General features: G+C 43.1%; 1 protein-coding gene across 2 annotated transcripts in view; it reads left to right on the forward strand.

The window, feature by feature from the left end:
* Reps (RALBP1 associated Eps domain containing) overlaps positions 1-15,910 on the forward strand; it is a 60,514-nt gene that overhangs the window by 26,280 nt on the left and 18,324 nt on the right. The window contains exons 2-8 of one of the 2 annotated variants that reach the window (XM_045758988.2): positions 9,131-9,305; positions 9,610-9,698; positions 11,131-11,323; positions 11,583-11,811; positions 13,332-13,467; positions 13,761-13,907; positions 14,231-14,383. In XM_045758988.2, the coding sequence (XP_045614944.1) occupies positions 9,131-9,305; positions 9,610-9,698; positions 11,131-11,323; positions 11,583-11,811; positions 13,332-13,467; positions 13,761-13,907; positions 14,231-14,383 (1,122 nt within the window). The remainder of the gene's footprint in view (positions 1-9,130; positions 9,306-9,609; positions 9,699-11,130; positions 11,324-11,582; positions 11,812-13,331; positions 13,468-13,760; positions 13,908-14,230; positions 14,384-15,910) is intronic. The other variant, XM_045758989.2, reaches the window with a different exon arrangement.

The raw sequence follows: 15,910 nt of genomic DNA on the forward strand, positions 1-15,910 counted from the left end.
CGTGGGATGTGCGGCGAGTGATAACGTAATATAGGATGGAGAGCAGGATGCGGTGCCGAAGATGAGGATGCTGGTGCTAGGATGGTTACGTCAACACACACACACACACACACACACACACACACACACACACACACACACACACACACACACACACACACACACACACACACACAGAGGCATGCATCTCCAGTGGGATTGATCGTGTGGCGTCACTGTCCCACCCCAGTCGTTGCTTCTGCTTTAACGCGCCTCCTGCTGCTGCCTGCTGCTGTTGCTGCTGCTTTAACGCGCATCCTACTGTTGCTGATGCTGCTACTGCTCCTGCTGCTGTTCATATTGATGCTGCTGATGCTTCTGTTGATGCTGCTACTGATGCTGCATTCCGGGTCTATTATGAGGAGAGCGCTATGGGCTTGTACTTGGTCTCTTATCTGGAGACGGTGGGGGCCTGATAGGACGGGCACTACATCGTATTTTGACGTATAAATCTCCCCTCCCCCCCTGCCTCGACGTACTAAAAAAAATCACAACGGGGTCGCAAAAATTGACGTGGTGTCACGTGTTCTCTACGTGGGGGTGTTCGGTTTAGTTAGGTTTGAGGCAATTTCGTACACGCGATTAGTGACGTTGGGAAAGCTGGAGAGAGGACGGGTTGGATAAGTGAGGCCTATATCTCGTTTGTCGGGGGGGGGGGGGGTAGATGGTAGATGGGGGTGGATGGGTAGACGCGTTCATGCTCACAGGGGGAGGATGGGTAGATGCGTTCATGCTTACAGGGGGAGGATGGGTAGATGCGTTCATGCTTACAGGGGGAGGATGGGTAGATGCGTTCATGCTCACAGGGGGAGGATGGGTAGATGCGTTCATGCTCACAGGGGGAGGATGGATAGATGCGTTCATGCTTACAGGGGGAGGATGAGGAGACGCGTTCATGCTCACAGGGGGAGGATGGATAGATGCGTTCATCCTCACAGGGGGAGGATGGATAGATGCGTTCATCCTCACAGGGGGAGGATGGATAGATGCGTTCATCCTCACAGGGTGAGGATGGATAGATGCGTTCATCCTCACAGGGGGAGGATGGGTAGATGCCTTCATCCTCTCAGGGGAGGATGGGTAGACGCCTTCATCCTCTCAGGGGAGGATGGGTAGACGCCTTCATCCTCATAGGGTAGGATGGGTAGACGCCTTCATCCTCTCAGGGTAGGATGGGTAGACGCAACAGAGTGGCAAAATGGGGGTGTTGATAGGATTTCCTATATCATCCTCCACATCGATATATCCTTATATATAGAAAATATATCCTTATATACCTGGGCTGGTGTCACTATAGCTTCGACTTGACAATTCTGCTGTCTCCTCCTTGGTAGGATTATTGAGGATTTTTTTTAATGATTTTATTATTAAGAGTTAAAGCACTTTACAGCAGTACACCTGCCCCCCCCCTCCCCCCTCCCTCACTTCCCCAGTCGATACACCACCATCCTCCCCAGCTGACAACCACAATATAATGTGGTTGTTGTGGTTGTGACAATCACAACCACAAAACCAACCACTACCACCACCATGTACAGCTACACCACCACCACCACTACCATGTACAACCACACCACCACCACCACCATGTACAACCACACCACCACCACCACCACCACCATTATAAACAGCAGCAACGTGTACTCCCAAAGGTATACCTCGACAGTATACCTCCCTCCCCTCCCAGTTACGCCACATCGCTGGTATACCATGTTGTTTTAGATTTAGCTACTCAGAACGAAGTGTCCCATGTAGCACGGGCTATGGTGAGCCCGTATGGTGTACCAATGGCCACCCGTATAACTATTATCCTCACAGCCAATATCCCAAAGCACCTCACAAGATATTCTTGTAAAAAGTCTTGGTGGTTCCAGGAGCTGAAATTTCGTACCCAGCAATGGAATAATTGGGGTAACTGAGATTGGCAAATAGGACAGACAGATGGACTTGCACTAAATCAGGGTAGTAATTGGGGAGATACGAGTTTCTGGACGTAATATTTGCACGTGTTGATGTGTGTCTAATGAAAGCCCTTAGTGGGTCTAGGGGGGTTGGGGGTGGAAACCGAAACACGTTGTGTGTTATGAGGTTATTTATGTAATGGGAGTCTTGTGGGAGGGCTGGGCAGGAGCTGTGTCATGTGCAGCCTCGCATTCCCACACTTTTTACCTTGCTTTTTGGGTTACCTAATTAGTATTTGCTGAAGGTGGGTAGGTGGAAGAGGGGTTGGTAGGTGGAAGAGGGGGTTGGTAGGTGGAAGAGGGGTTGGTAGGTGGAAGAGGGGTTGGTAGGTGGAAGAGGGGTTGGTAGGTGGAAGAGGGGTTGGTAGGTGGAAGAGGGGTTGATAGATGGAAGAGGGGTTAGTAGGTGGGGGGGATATGGACATTGTATTCATGTCTGCATTGCTTAAGCGTATGATTTAATTTTATTTTTTTTATTTTTTCCCGAGGGGCGAGTTCAAGTATGTGTATTGAGACAAGATAAAAAATACATCTCAAAGGGATAGAGTAGCTGAGGTTATTTCTACCCCGCGAGGGGCGAGTTTACTGGGCAGCGCCACTCATCCTGTGAGTGGACACACCGCCATAGCAGCATATACAACACTCCCCAATAGGAAGAAAACCCGCTGGGTTCATCACGTCACTTGTACCTAGAAAGTTTATAGTGTTCTTACAGGATATTTCTGGGTGTGTGGTGGTGATGGTGGAGGGGCGGGGTGTGTGGTGATGGTGGAGGGGCGGGGTGTGTGGTGGTGATGGTGGAGGGGCGGGGTGTGTGGTGGTGATGGTGGAGGGGCGGGGTGTGTGGTGATGGTGGAAGGTAAAGTGAGACCCCCGTGTGTCGCCCCGTGATACAGAGCAGCAGCCTGGGGGGAGGAGCGCCCCCCTGTCTGTCCTTACGCCCCCAACCCCCCTCTGACCCCTCCTGCCTCTGCTGTTGCTACCCTCTCCTACCGACCCTTCACTTTACCGCCAACTGCTGGCAATGTACCTCTATGAATGCCATGAATTTTACGTCTTGGCACATTTTACGAGTGAAATATTGTAGCATAAAGTTATTAGCATGGGGAAATTCCCCTCTATGTCTTCTGCTTGCATCAACGAATCCCCTCACCCCGAGGCAACGCTGATGCCAAGTCTGCCGTTGCCAAGGCATGACGCATCAAAACAACAGCACGCGGCAGATGAGACGTGGCAACAGGGCCGTGGCGGGGACCAAACACGCACCCACCACCACCACGCCGCAGGTCCGCAACATGTTTTGGTTCCAGTTATGACGGGGACGCGCTGGTGAACGGGCGGGGGGTCGCTCTGTCGCCTCGGAACTCATCTCTCTTGCTCAAGACTATATACCGCTTCTAGCGCGTTGTAAACACGACTAGGGGAGGCAATAGAGCCAAATGATCTATTGTCAGTGACTCCCCTTCTCCCCCCCTCGAAGTGGAAGGTCATGTTGGAAAGTGTTGATGTTGGCAGTGATGTAGAAGAGGGGGTGGCACGCTGACTGACTGACTGACCTGGTCCTAAGGCAGGTCATTCACCCCCGTCACCACCTGTTACCCCTCGTACCGTCCCCTCACCTTGCTCCAGCTGCGTATATTACGGCGCTCTGACAATTCTGACGCAGCCCACCGTGCAGGGAGGGCGTAGGGGGTGGAGCCGGTGCTTGGTGGCGCAGTAAAGGCAAGTTGTTTGTTGTGTGACTTAGGGCAGTGCAACATTTAGACTAAGAATACTCGTAACATGAAATGTGAAAAGTAAAGTGCACCGCGTCTCTTCCTCCCTCACACTGGACCACTTTTCACTGTAAAGTGGCAGGATTTCGACCCCTTTGTGAACCGTCAACAAATTGAACTCGCTCTTCAGGGCCCCCCTAAAAATTATTGGACTGTACTTGCCTATCAATATTTACCTATCAGTGTTCACGGGTGAGTGAGGTGTGGCTCTTTACCAGCCAGTATGGATTACATGGTGATATTGAGTCGCGTGATTACTGCCACTAAATGTTTAACATTTGACTTCTCGCCTTCTTAAAGCTGTACCTCTTGGTAATAGTTGCCTCCGCTGTTGACACACATACACACGCACGTACGTACGTGCATACGTACGTACGTGCATACGTACGTACGTGCATGTGTACGTACGTACGTATCATTGCCAAGCTCACAAATTGCTAATCTCTACTATACCCACACAATTAGCTACGCTACTGTTAGGTTGCAACTCGTCTCCTCTTCTAATACATCATGTTTATTTACGGAATCAACAATTCGTGAAAGATTTTTACGTATTAAGTGAAAATTAATGCACCGTCAAATTTGACGTTTTCTCTGCATCAGCCGATAAGTTGGGTGGATGTTGTTGTTTAAGATTCAACTGTTGGGAACAAAATGTTCCAAGTAGCACGGGCTATGGTGAGCCCGTAGTGGACTTACCTAACACAGGAGCGGGGCTGTAACTTGTTCGTTGGGTGGCTTTCTTGGATTCGTACGTTTCTGTCTAGATAAAACAGTTATGTTTTTTACGGAGTGGCAGATGGAGAGAACGTGCTGGAATACCTGCTAGCTAGACGATAAGAACCTCGTAAGAGCAAACATAACCTGCTTGCTCAGTAGAATAGTTCAGAACACATGTCTAAATCCTCCTGAAAATTGATAGTTCTTACAGTAACTATTAACTTGTAGTAACAAGGCTGTCTAAGCTTTTAAATGCGTGGATGGCGAATTATTAAAGGACTTGTTTACGACATGTATGATACCAAAATTGGAAGATGAAACGGTTGTATTGTGCCCATCTCTCAAGAAGAAGAATATCAATAAACTGAAAAAGGTGCAAAGGCATCTTCTTGAGGTTATCTTGAGATGATTTCGGGGCTTTTTAGTGTCCCCGCGGCCCGGTCCTCGACCAGGCCTCCACCCCCAGGAAGCAGCCCGTGACAGCTGACTAACTCCCAGGTACCTATTTACTGTTAGGCAACAGGGGCATTCAGGGTGAAAGAAACTTTGCCCATTTGTTTCTGCCTCGTGCGGGAATCGGCATGCTATAAAGTGGCTTCTGAAACTGAAAAACAAGAGTTACCAAGAGTGGCTAGAGGTGTTAAATATGCCAAAGTTAGAAGATAGAAGAAAAAGACCTGTGATCACTTACAAAAGACCTGTGATCACTTACAAAAGACCTGTGATCACTTACAAAAGACCTGTGATCACTTACAAAAGACCTGTGATCACTTACAAAATACCTGTGATCACTTACAAAAGACCTGTGATCACTTACAAAATACTAACAAGAATCGACCAAATTGACAAAGAGAAATTCCCCAAACCAGCATCTTCAAGAACAAGAGGTCACAGATTCAAGCTTAGGAAACAAAGGTGCCGAAAAAAATATAACATAGTTTTCTTTTACAAACAGAGTGGTGGACGGTGGATAAAGTTAATTAAGTTGGGTGGTGGCCAAAACCGTCAGTACTTAGTTTCGCAGCATTATATGTCTACTGGGAAGACGGGACACCACGAGCCTAGCTCTCATCCTGTAACTACACTTGGGTAATTACACATATACATTAGAACAGAATTCGTTTAGAAACTAAACCAGGGGCTCTTTCAAGGCAATTTACTCAGCCTTTGGTTGACTAATATTGGAATATGCACCGCCGGCGGAGAAATCTGCACCTTGTAAAGCATAAAATCAAACCACACACTAGAAAGTGAAGGGACGACGACTTGAGTCACAATCGACTTGAGAATGGTCCAGGACGGACCGAAACGTCGTCGTCCCTTCACCTTCTAGTGTGTGGTCTGGTCAACATACTTTAGCCACGTTATTGTGACTCATCGCCTGCAAGGAACGACGACGTTTCGGTCCGTCTTGGACCATTCTCAAGTCGATTCTCACAATCGACTTGAGAATGGTCCAGGACGGACCGAAACGTCGTCGTCCCTTCACTTACTAGTGTGTAGTTTGGTCAACATACTTCAGCCACGTTATTGTGACTCCTCGTCTGCATAAAATCAAAATTGAAAAAGTACAAATACTTGCAACAAGAGGATACGGTAAGTGAAGTAAACGTTGCAACCGTGGAAGAGAGGAGAAACATAGGAGATGATCGTAACATACAAGATACCGAGGGGACTAGACTAGATGGACAAAGATAGCCTCCTTAAAGTGAGAGACAGTACGCGAGAGGACGAGAGTGGAAGCGGGAAATGCAAGGATATACTTACATCCTGATTGGGTGGTCAACAAGAAGGGAATGTACTTTAATAAGGTGTTGAAGTCTCCTGTACCCACAATTTTAAGACCAGATTCGGTACAAAATTTAAACTTGAGATTCGCTAAATTATAACGTAAAAGGTATACAGCAAGACTTGTAGGCGGGAAATAAAGAGCTAGACCTCAGTTTCCCGTAGCCACGAATAGGTAAGGTCTGACAGATCACTGATTGATGAAGAGTAAGCCACCCAAGAGGTGGCACGGGCATGAATAGCCCGTTGAGACAGATTATTGCATACATGACCTATATGTCGGTATGAGGTACCTGGATGTCTACAAGATTACGGGCTCACCATAGCCCGTGCTACATGGACACTTCGTTCTGAGTAGCTAAATCTGAAACAACAACAACAACAGTCTACAGTTACTTCATATGTTCTCCCGAGGTCTTGGCGATCATAATATATGTATATATACTACACACAGAAATCACAATAGCGTGATGCATCAAATGAACAAATCCACAAGGGCCATGATGAGGGTTCGAACTTATGTCCGAGAGGAGCTCGCCTAGTTGTACTCACCTAGTTGTGTTTGCGGGGGTTGAGCTCTGGCTCTTTGGTCCCGCCTCTCAACTATCAATCAACAGGTGTACAGATTCCTGAGCCTACTGGGCTCTTATCATATCTACATTTGAAACTGTGTATGGAGTCAGCCTCCACCACATCACTTCCTAATGCATTCCATTTGTCAACCACTGACTCTAAAAAAGTTCTTTCTAATATCTCTGTGGCTCATTTGGGCACTCAAGTTTCCACCTGTGTCCCCTAGTGCGTGTGCCCCTTGTGTTAAATAGCCTGTCTTTATCTACCCTATCAATTCCCTTGAGAATCTTGAATGTGGTGATCATGTCCCCCCTAACTCTTCTGTCTTCCAGCGAAGTGAGGTTTAATTCCCGTAGTCTCTCCTCGTAGCTCATACCTCTCAGCTCGGGTACTAGTCTAGTGGCAAACCTTTGAACCTTTTCCAGTTTAGTCTTATCCTTGACTAGATACGAACCCCATGCTGGGGCTGCATACTCCAGGATTGGCCTGACATATGTGGTATACAAAGTTCTGAATGATTCTTTACACAAGTTTCTGAATGCCGTTCGTATGTTGGCCAGCCTGGCATATGCCGCTGATGTTATCCTCTTGATATGTGCTGCAGGAGACAGGTCTGGCGCGATATCAACTCCCAAGTCTTTTTCTTTCTCTGACTCCTGAAGAATTTCCTCTCCCAGATGATACCTTGTATTTGGCCTCCTGCTCCCTACACCTATCTTCATTACATTATATTTGGTTGGGTTAAACTCTAACAACCATTTGTTCGACCATTCCTTCAGCTTGTCTAGGTCTTCTTGAAGCCTCAAACAGTCCTTTTCTGTCTTAATCCTTCTCTCCTTCTGTGTGTGTGTGTAGGTGTGTATACTCGACCTTGTCCAAAACTAATCTATTATCGATTTTGTAACCATCCGAACGGTTTTGCTCTTCACAACAGCCGGAACGAGGACGTGTGAAATTTCACCACTCTCGTGGCCCACACCACACTCATGGCCCACACCACACTCATGGTCTACACCTCACTCGTGGTCAACACCTCACTCATGGTCAACACCTCACTCGTGGTCTACACCTCACTCGTGGTCTACACCTCACTCGTGGTCTACACCTCACTCGTGGTCTACACCTCACTCGTGGTCTACACCTCACTCGTGGTCTACACCTCACTCATGGCCCACACCTCACTCGTGGCCCACACCACACTCGTGGCCCACACCACACTCGTGGCCCACACCTCACTCGTGGCCCACACCTCACTCGTGGCCCACACCTCACTCGTGGCCCACACCTCACTCGTGGCCCACACCTCACTCGTGGCCCACACCTCACTCGTGGCCCACACTCCACTCTCCCCATAATTCCTGTTTATTTGAATTAAAACTAGCATAGAAATTTGATCAAACCTAACCTAACTTAATATAACTCAGTCAGTAATTCATGTTCTTAATATTTTTGTTTAAATAAAATATCATTATTTGATTCAGTTACATTATTGTGACCGTTTCTCCTAATTGACATCTATGGCATAAATAACATCTGATTTGCCCTGGATACCACACAGCTCACAAAGTGCCAAGGATGCTTTAAAATACTTGGTATTTCAAAGGTTTTTTTATACTTCAGCTCTGAAAAAGTTTCATTTGCCTTAGTTTAGAGCACTGTTCTTGCATGTGGAATAGCTCCCCCTTTACCAAAATCTTGAATTCAGTTCAGAGGAAAGCTATATGATCATTTTACCTGCCCTCTTACAGTATCTGTGCTTGAGTCATTGGCCTCCTTCACACAAAAGTTGCTCTTAAGAACTCTCAAGTTGTGTGCCCCTCTTAAAGTATGGTCGTGGGATGCTTGCACTGCAGTTTCTCAGTGTTGCAATGTCCCACTGTTTCGTTGAGTCCCATTGGCTGGTCTCTTGCCACTTCCACTGTCACCCTCGCAATGTTGCACAGTACTGTCATTGTTTGGAAGCAAGGTTGTTGATTTCTGGAACAAATTATTTGGTAACAGCAGATGGTGTTACCAGATGCTGCATGTGCTCTTAAGCACACTAGAGCTTAAGATTGTTTCAAGTGTATGTTAGACATATGAATGAGTTTGGGGGGATATAAATAGGAGCTACCTTGTACGGTATGAGCCAATAAGCCTTTTGCCGTGTTCTTTATTCGTATGTTCATATTTACTTTGTTTTATCTTCTGCTGTTTGAGCCCCCTACTTACAGCATAATTTATTAGCAAAATTGAAATTCACTACTGTAATTTAATTAGCTGATTTTGTTTCAGATTGGGCATGTGTGTGGGGGTGCTAATCAAGGCTGGTATGGACGAAGAGAATTGTTTGTGGCTTTGAAACTTGTGGCTACAGCCCAGCGAGGTTTGCCAGTAAGGACTGAATCTCTCTTCCTTGGGGTGGATCTGCCACTGCCACGATTACACACTAACAACAACACACACTATGGTAAGTGTCAGATTTTCTTGTACAAACCATTTTTTCTTATTTTTGTTTTGTGGTTCCCCGTGTTTTATCATTTTGTGAGAGTCATACATTGTTCATATTTTTTTTGCTGTCATCAGACTCACTTAACATGTGCCTTCTTCCAAGGTCTAGATTTATATTGTAGTAACTCCAACTTCTCTTAAATTTATTTAACTACCCTGTGAATTCCACCACCTTGACAGTCACAAGTTATGCCTGTAGCCAAAATTGAAGGTAAGGCAAATTTTTTAATTATATAGATGATAATTATATATTCCATTTGCAGAAAACAATGTGGCCTACACCACGAAAGAGAACTGCGCCTCTAGTCCGGACCTGATCCAACTCAGTGACTCCGACTGCAATACGTCACAGGTCAGGGTTATTGGTCTGATCTGGAACTGATGTAGCCTAGATACCATCCGGGCATGTCATTGATGTATACTACAAAACATTGTGTACCCTTCTAGTTCCTTTAAGTCTTTTGTTACTCTGATCTTTCTATTCACTAGTTCCTCGTCAACTGCAGTTGTTTCTCTCACATACCTCTCGATTGTTCCAGCTTCCAATTAAATTTTGTGGGTGATACTGACAAAAGCTTTTTTTCATAGTCTTTCTGCCCATCCATCTTTTTCCTGTAGTGTTATATCAGTCATTTATTCTTAGAAACTTGACTTGTTCAATACACATGATTTCTTGGCTTTAAGTTCAAACTGTTTATTGGTTAGCATGTTATTGCCTTTTTGGTGGTTTATCAATACAAGTGTAATTGTTTTTACTACTATACTGGTTTGGGGATACTGATATAATTTGAAGGATATTCTTTATCGCCCTATTTATATAAAAGGGCCATATTTCTCATTTTCCAATTATCTGGAAATTTGCTTTCATGAAGTAATGTTTGGAATATAGTTCACAGTGGGTAGCTAAGCTTGACTGCATGCTCTCTCTGTAGCCAAGGTCTCGCTGCTTTATTTCTGCTTTAAGTCCACGAGCAGCTTCTGTACATCCTTTCTGGATCAGTGAATGTTTTCTATAGTCTGACATTGCCTGTGTGTTGGCCTTGGTGCCATATGTGCCTATTTCTTCACTAGTACACTTCGGAATTTCACATTCAGAGCTTCACACATGTCTTCTTTCCTCTCCAAAAGTGTGTTGTCAACTTCCAATCTCTGGATATTTTTCTTTAATACTGTACAGGTATTTCATTTTGTTTATATAAACTTGAAAAAAGTTAAGGTCAGATTTACTTTTGGTCTCTGTCCCCCCCCTTGTCACTTTTTTTTGTTCCTCTGTCCTCCTTGTCCTAGTATACTTCTTATTGCTGTGTTTGTTCTGTGTTGCTGGTGCATTTGAAGCGTTGGACTTATCGTGAAATATTTCCAGGCTTTTACTTTGTTCTCTGTGGTTGTTTAGCCTGCCCTATTAAACCAATCTTAAGGAGTGGCACTGGGCCAACTCCAAATTGCCTATGAGGCTCATACACCCCCTTGTGTCATCTTACAAATTTGAGTGAGACTAACCCTAAGTCTCTGACCTTGTACTTTCAACAGATGCACACATTATATTTTATAGATATAGATGTATTTATATATTTTATAGATATATATACTACTTCTATAGTAGTATTTATTTTGCAAGCTTACCTCATTTCCTTGGCAACATTTATTTTGCAATTTTCAGTACTTCGGCCGAAGGTTGGTACTGTCTAATTTTAGAGATGACATAATTTGTATGATGTCTACATCTTTATGTAATTCTTTAAAACATAATTCAAAATGCTCATGGTTTTTTTTTCACAACGTAGATGGTTGATGGTGGATATCGAATGATGGAGAGTGAAGATGGTGAAGGAGCAGATGAGAGAATGAGTGATCCTTCGGGTCGAATGGTATCTCATTCTACATCTGTATCATCTCCTGCGTCAGACTCCCCAACCCCAACCAACAGTGTCCACGAGAAAACTTGGGGGCAAGCGCATACACACTGGCATGGTTTAAGTTAGTATGAAAATACTGTATATTTATTTCAGAATGTAGTACAATATGAACTTTTTGATTGTTTTGCTTTATTTTGGGGAAACATTTTAGGCTATTTTTAAGCAAATAGTATATTTAGTTTATGAGTAAAATGCTGCATGGCTCAGATTGTATGCTGAAATAAGATAAAATAGATAGGGTGTGCCAAATCTTTGGCAAGTATTCCTGTTCTGCATTTTTTTATTTATATTTATCAGTATTTCATGTTTTTTTCTGGCAGTTAATGATGAGCACCGGCAGTTACTAGGTACAGAAGAAGATTCCTCAGAGTGTCACTCTTCTGGGGAAGAAGACTACGATGTGTGGACAATTACCGAGGAACAACGTCAGTATTATACCGAACAATTCTGCTCAATGCAGAGTGATCTCACTGCACTGCTGTCGGGAACAGCTGCCAAAGAGTTTTTTGAAAAGTCAAAACTTCCTGTAAATGAATTAAGTAAAATATGGTAAGAATTCCTTATATTTCTGTATGTTCATACCTATCATTCAGTCTGGCTTAAGGCATTGCAGTTTTCCCTCAAGACAAATCTTGGGCTGCTCTTTAATTTGCTTCATGCATGAGAAGTGATGGATTTTTATTTTGAAGGGGTAATCTTGCATGATGCAAAAAAACGCTATTGTTTTCTCTCTCTTGGTACAGATTGTGAATCCAATGTTCTGAGTTCAGTTGCGGTTTTAGTAATCCATTTTGAAAAATGTTGACCTTCAATTAAGAAGGTGTGGCGGGCTTTTGTGCAAGGATTAGGGTGAGCTAGCCTAAGCATTTTAGATACCAATTAAAGAATTAATTTCAGTAACATGATCAATAATGCTCAGAATATAACATTCCTTCCCCATATTAAGTATATTAATCAAAAGAAAAATCTAATATGTGAGGGGCATTATTTGAATATTTCTAACTTTGCACCATAGCTTGGATTAAACCTTAAGACCATAGGAATAAAGGAATTATAAAAGGCCTATTGGCCTATATGAGTCAGCTCTTATTTATATTCCTATGACAACCTTGAGAACTTGAGGTCTCTCGGTAGAGCAACGTTCTTGCTTCATGATGGTCGGCGTTCAATCTCCGACCGTCCATGTAGTTGGGCACCATTCCTTCCCTCTGCTCTATCCTAAATCCTTATCCCTATCCTAAATTCTTATCCTCATCCCTTCCAAGTGCTATATAGTCGTAATGGTTAGCGCTTATTCCTAACGCGACGTATTTAAGCATACTGGTGACTGTGGGATGGTGTTATCTTACATTCCCATGGCTGTTGAACATGAGGTTGTCTTCTTCAATGGCAAAATTCATGAATGTTTAGAGTATACAGATAATCTTGGACTAAAAAAAATGTAAATGTTCTTGAATAGGAGAACTAATTTGGGATGGCCCACAAGACATACATGTCTTTCTAGAGGTTACACTTTTATTCAAGTCATGTCGGTCCTTGTTTCATTTCATATTTTTTTTTCATTTTTATTGTCATAAATGTCAATCAGGGTGCAAAAGGAATAATTTGTCTTTCGATGGTGGGTGAACTTGCCACTTTTTCACAGATTCGCCTCCTATCTCTTTTTAAAAGTCCCATAATAAACTGTTGCCCATTTTATGTCATGTGGGTTCACTCCTCTTTCTCTTTATCTGTGAAAGGGCTAAGATTTGTACGTTGAATACGGGGGTTAGATGAATGGGTTGAATCTTTGAGACATGTTCGGCTTGATGTTAATGTACATTACAGTATTCTATTTGTGAACTCATTAAATATATGCGGTAAACATTGGTGCTGATATAGAAAACAAATTTACTTTTTAGTACAAGTAATGTTAAAGGTTACATAACATTTATATATCTGCACAAATAAAGTCTTATTTAATAAGTCTCGCCATGAAGTATTATAATATGATGTAAAACTCTTCATTCTCTACCCCTTAAAGGTAAGATTTTGTATATTGCACTGAGAAAAATCATTGATCCTTACAGGCAGCTAGCAGATGTAACAAGAGATGGAGCACTCTCACTAGAGGAATTCTTCGCTGCAATGCACTTAGTAGTTTTGCGGAGAAATAACATAGAACTTCCTGAAACTCTCCCTCCGTCTCTGTTTCCAGCATTACAGGTAAGATTTTTGCATTGGTTGATCAAGCCAATTAATTACAATGCTGTAATTAATGTAATTAGACTTGACACTTTTTGACAGATCAGTGTTAAAAAACAGGCTATTTAAGCATTACTGAAGCCTTCCCTTCCAAATTAATATGGGTACAGTATTTAAGGAGATTAAGAGTGGCGAACCATCTTTGCTATCATCTTCATGATTAGGGTCAGGGGTGCTCCTTATCCCCATTTCCCATTTTAATGGGGAATGATGATAATGTAGGAGGGAAGCTTTTTATTGTTTATCTATCCCAGCGGAAGAGTAGCAGCAGTGGAGTTGATGGTGGAAACTCGGGAGCATCCGGTAACTCTTCAGTTGTGCCTGGTGCGGCTGTCGTTCCCGACACAGATGTTGGTACCAAGGCAACTCCCGATCCTCTCTCCCCATCTAGAAATAAAGAGGTATGTATGGTTAAAGAAACACAGTATGCATTTGTTATTGCTGTTTAGAAATTGTGTTGAGATAATGTTCTTATGAATTCATAATGCCCAGAGGAAATGTTTTGCCAGATTACTGTTGTTATGAGTTAGAATTATTTGCTTAACTTGTGGTCAGAGTTGTTTTCATTGAACTGGGTGTGCATAGTTCAATTACAGCATTGGTGAGTAAATACACATGCATAATGGATGCAAGTGCAACACTCAGATGAGTCGTAAATTTATTACATAAACAAATGCAAAATGTGCGAGAGGATATTACTATTTGACTCGTGGCCCAACGCCAGAAAGTGAATACTGGTGGAGACTGCTGGGCTGAGGCGAGGATCGCAGGCTGTCGAGCAGGTGGTCGACGGACAGCTAGAGACGATTACTGGACAGGACAGCTGAGGTCTGCTGCAGCTGTAAATAGACAGAATCCCTCACCGACATGCTCCCCGGTACTACAACATTCTCCCTTGATGGAATTGAGATCATTAGACAAGTTATCTGGGCATCAGCTGGTTACGAGTAGTGCAGAATGTGGCATGCTGACACCCCCCTCGCTAGATTTGCCTAATTGTGCAGATGCAATTCACAAATAAAACCCAATGCCTCAATAAATTACTCGTGTACAATATTTCAGTTGATCATATGGCAACTTTCACTCGCATACATTGCAACAAGCACTCGTGCAGCATGCTTATTGGACCCCCCTGCTCCTTTATGGGTATTCAAAGTCATAGGATATTTGTACATCACAATAAGACAGAGAGAAATTACTACATATGCATTCATAAGGTATGGCTTCACCTATTAAATCTTTATTTTCTGTCAGACTCTCCTAGCAGAGATCAGCTAACCAAAGTGGAATTTTAGTGACTACTTATTCTTAAATGGGGCCAATTTTTTGTCCAACTCTTTGGAATAGCTCACAGCACTTGCACTCATCGACAATTACTGGCAGGACTATCACACTGGTTGTTACTTTGAGTAGTTAATTCTCATTACTGAAGCTGCAAGTTACTGTATTTCACTTTTCTAGATTATGTAACTACAGTACATACATGCCTCAACCTCTTTAGTGATTCACTTTCACCTGTTGCTATTTGTGCACATGTCAGTCACTTAGTTGTTAATTCTGAAGTGTCAGTCACCAGTCCTGTTCTCCTTATTAGACTAATCCCTCAGATACTGTTAACTCTGCAAGAACTCGAAACTGGCAAGTCCTCAAAACTGTTACAGATTCAGGTGGATTTACTTGTTCCTTACATAGGATGAGGGAGTCACTCATATTTACTGGATATCACTGTATTTATAATACCTTCAAAACCAAACTTTGTGGACACCAAAACAGTCTGATCTTTCTCGTATCTATAGTCAAACACTCGTATCAGTAGCATAGTAATGTTACTCCACTTTAGGGATCACTTCACACACTGGGGTGCTTTCAGAAGCTGTACTGCACTTGGCTACTCACCATTGTATATATAACATGTCACCTAGGACTGAAAATATCCATGCTTTAAATAACTCATTTACACCTTGACATTATGAATCTGTCACAGTGTCAATTTTACAAGCCTCTTGTTTCATATACAGTAGAAGTCTAACTTGAGTACACAGCTCCTGCCATCCTCCCTGCATTAAGTTCAGTGAGATTCTTATAGAGTCCCCTAGTACATTTTTATGGTTTTGAATCTGATGGAAGTAGCCAATAGGAAACCAAGGGTTGATTTCACTTAATAAATAATTGTTGCCCTGCCAGCATTTTGTTGCTGGTTACAGAGGAAACCTGTTACAATTGATATACAGTACAGTAATTCTCCAAAAACTGTAAGGCTATCTAGTTTTTGTTGGTTACCGAGGGAAATACATTTCCCTCTTAATTCGCACTTTTATATTAAACCCTAAAAATCCACATTGATGGGCAAAATATGTATTTCAAAACAGTGTTTGTGTCCATTTCTTCAATCCTCCTAAATTGA

This window comes from Procambarus clarkii, chromosome 35 (assembly GCF_040958095.1).
Source record: "Procambarus clarkii isolate CNS0578487 chromosome 35, FALCON_Pclarkii_2.0, whole genome shotgun sequence".
Classification (NCBI taxonomy): Eukaryota; Metazoa; Arthropoda; class Malacostraca; order Decapoda; family Cambaridae; genus Procambarus; species Procambarus clarkii.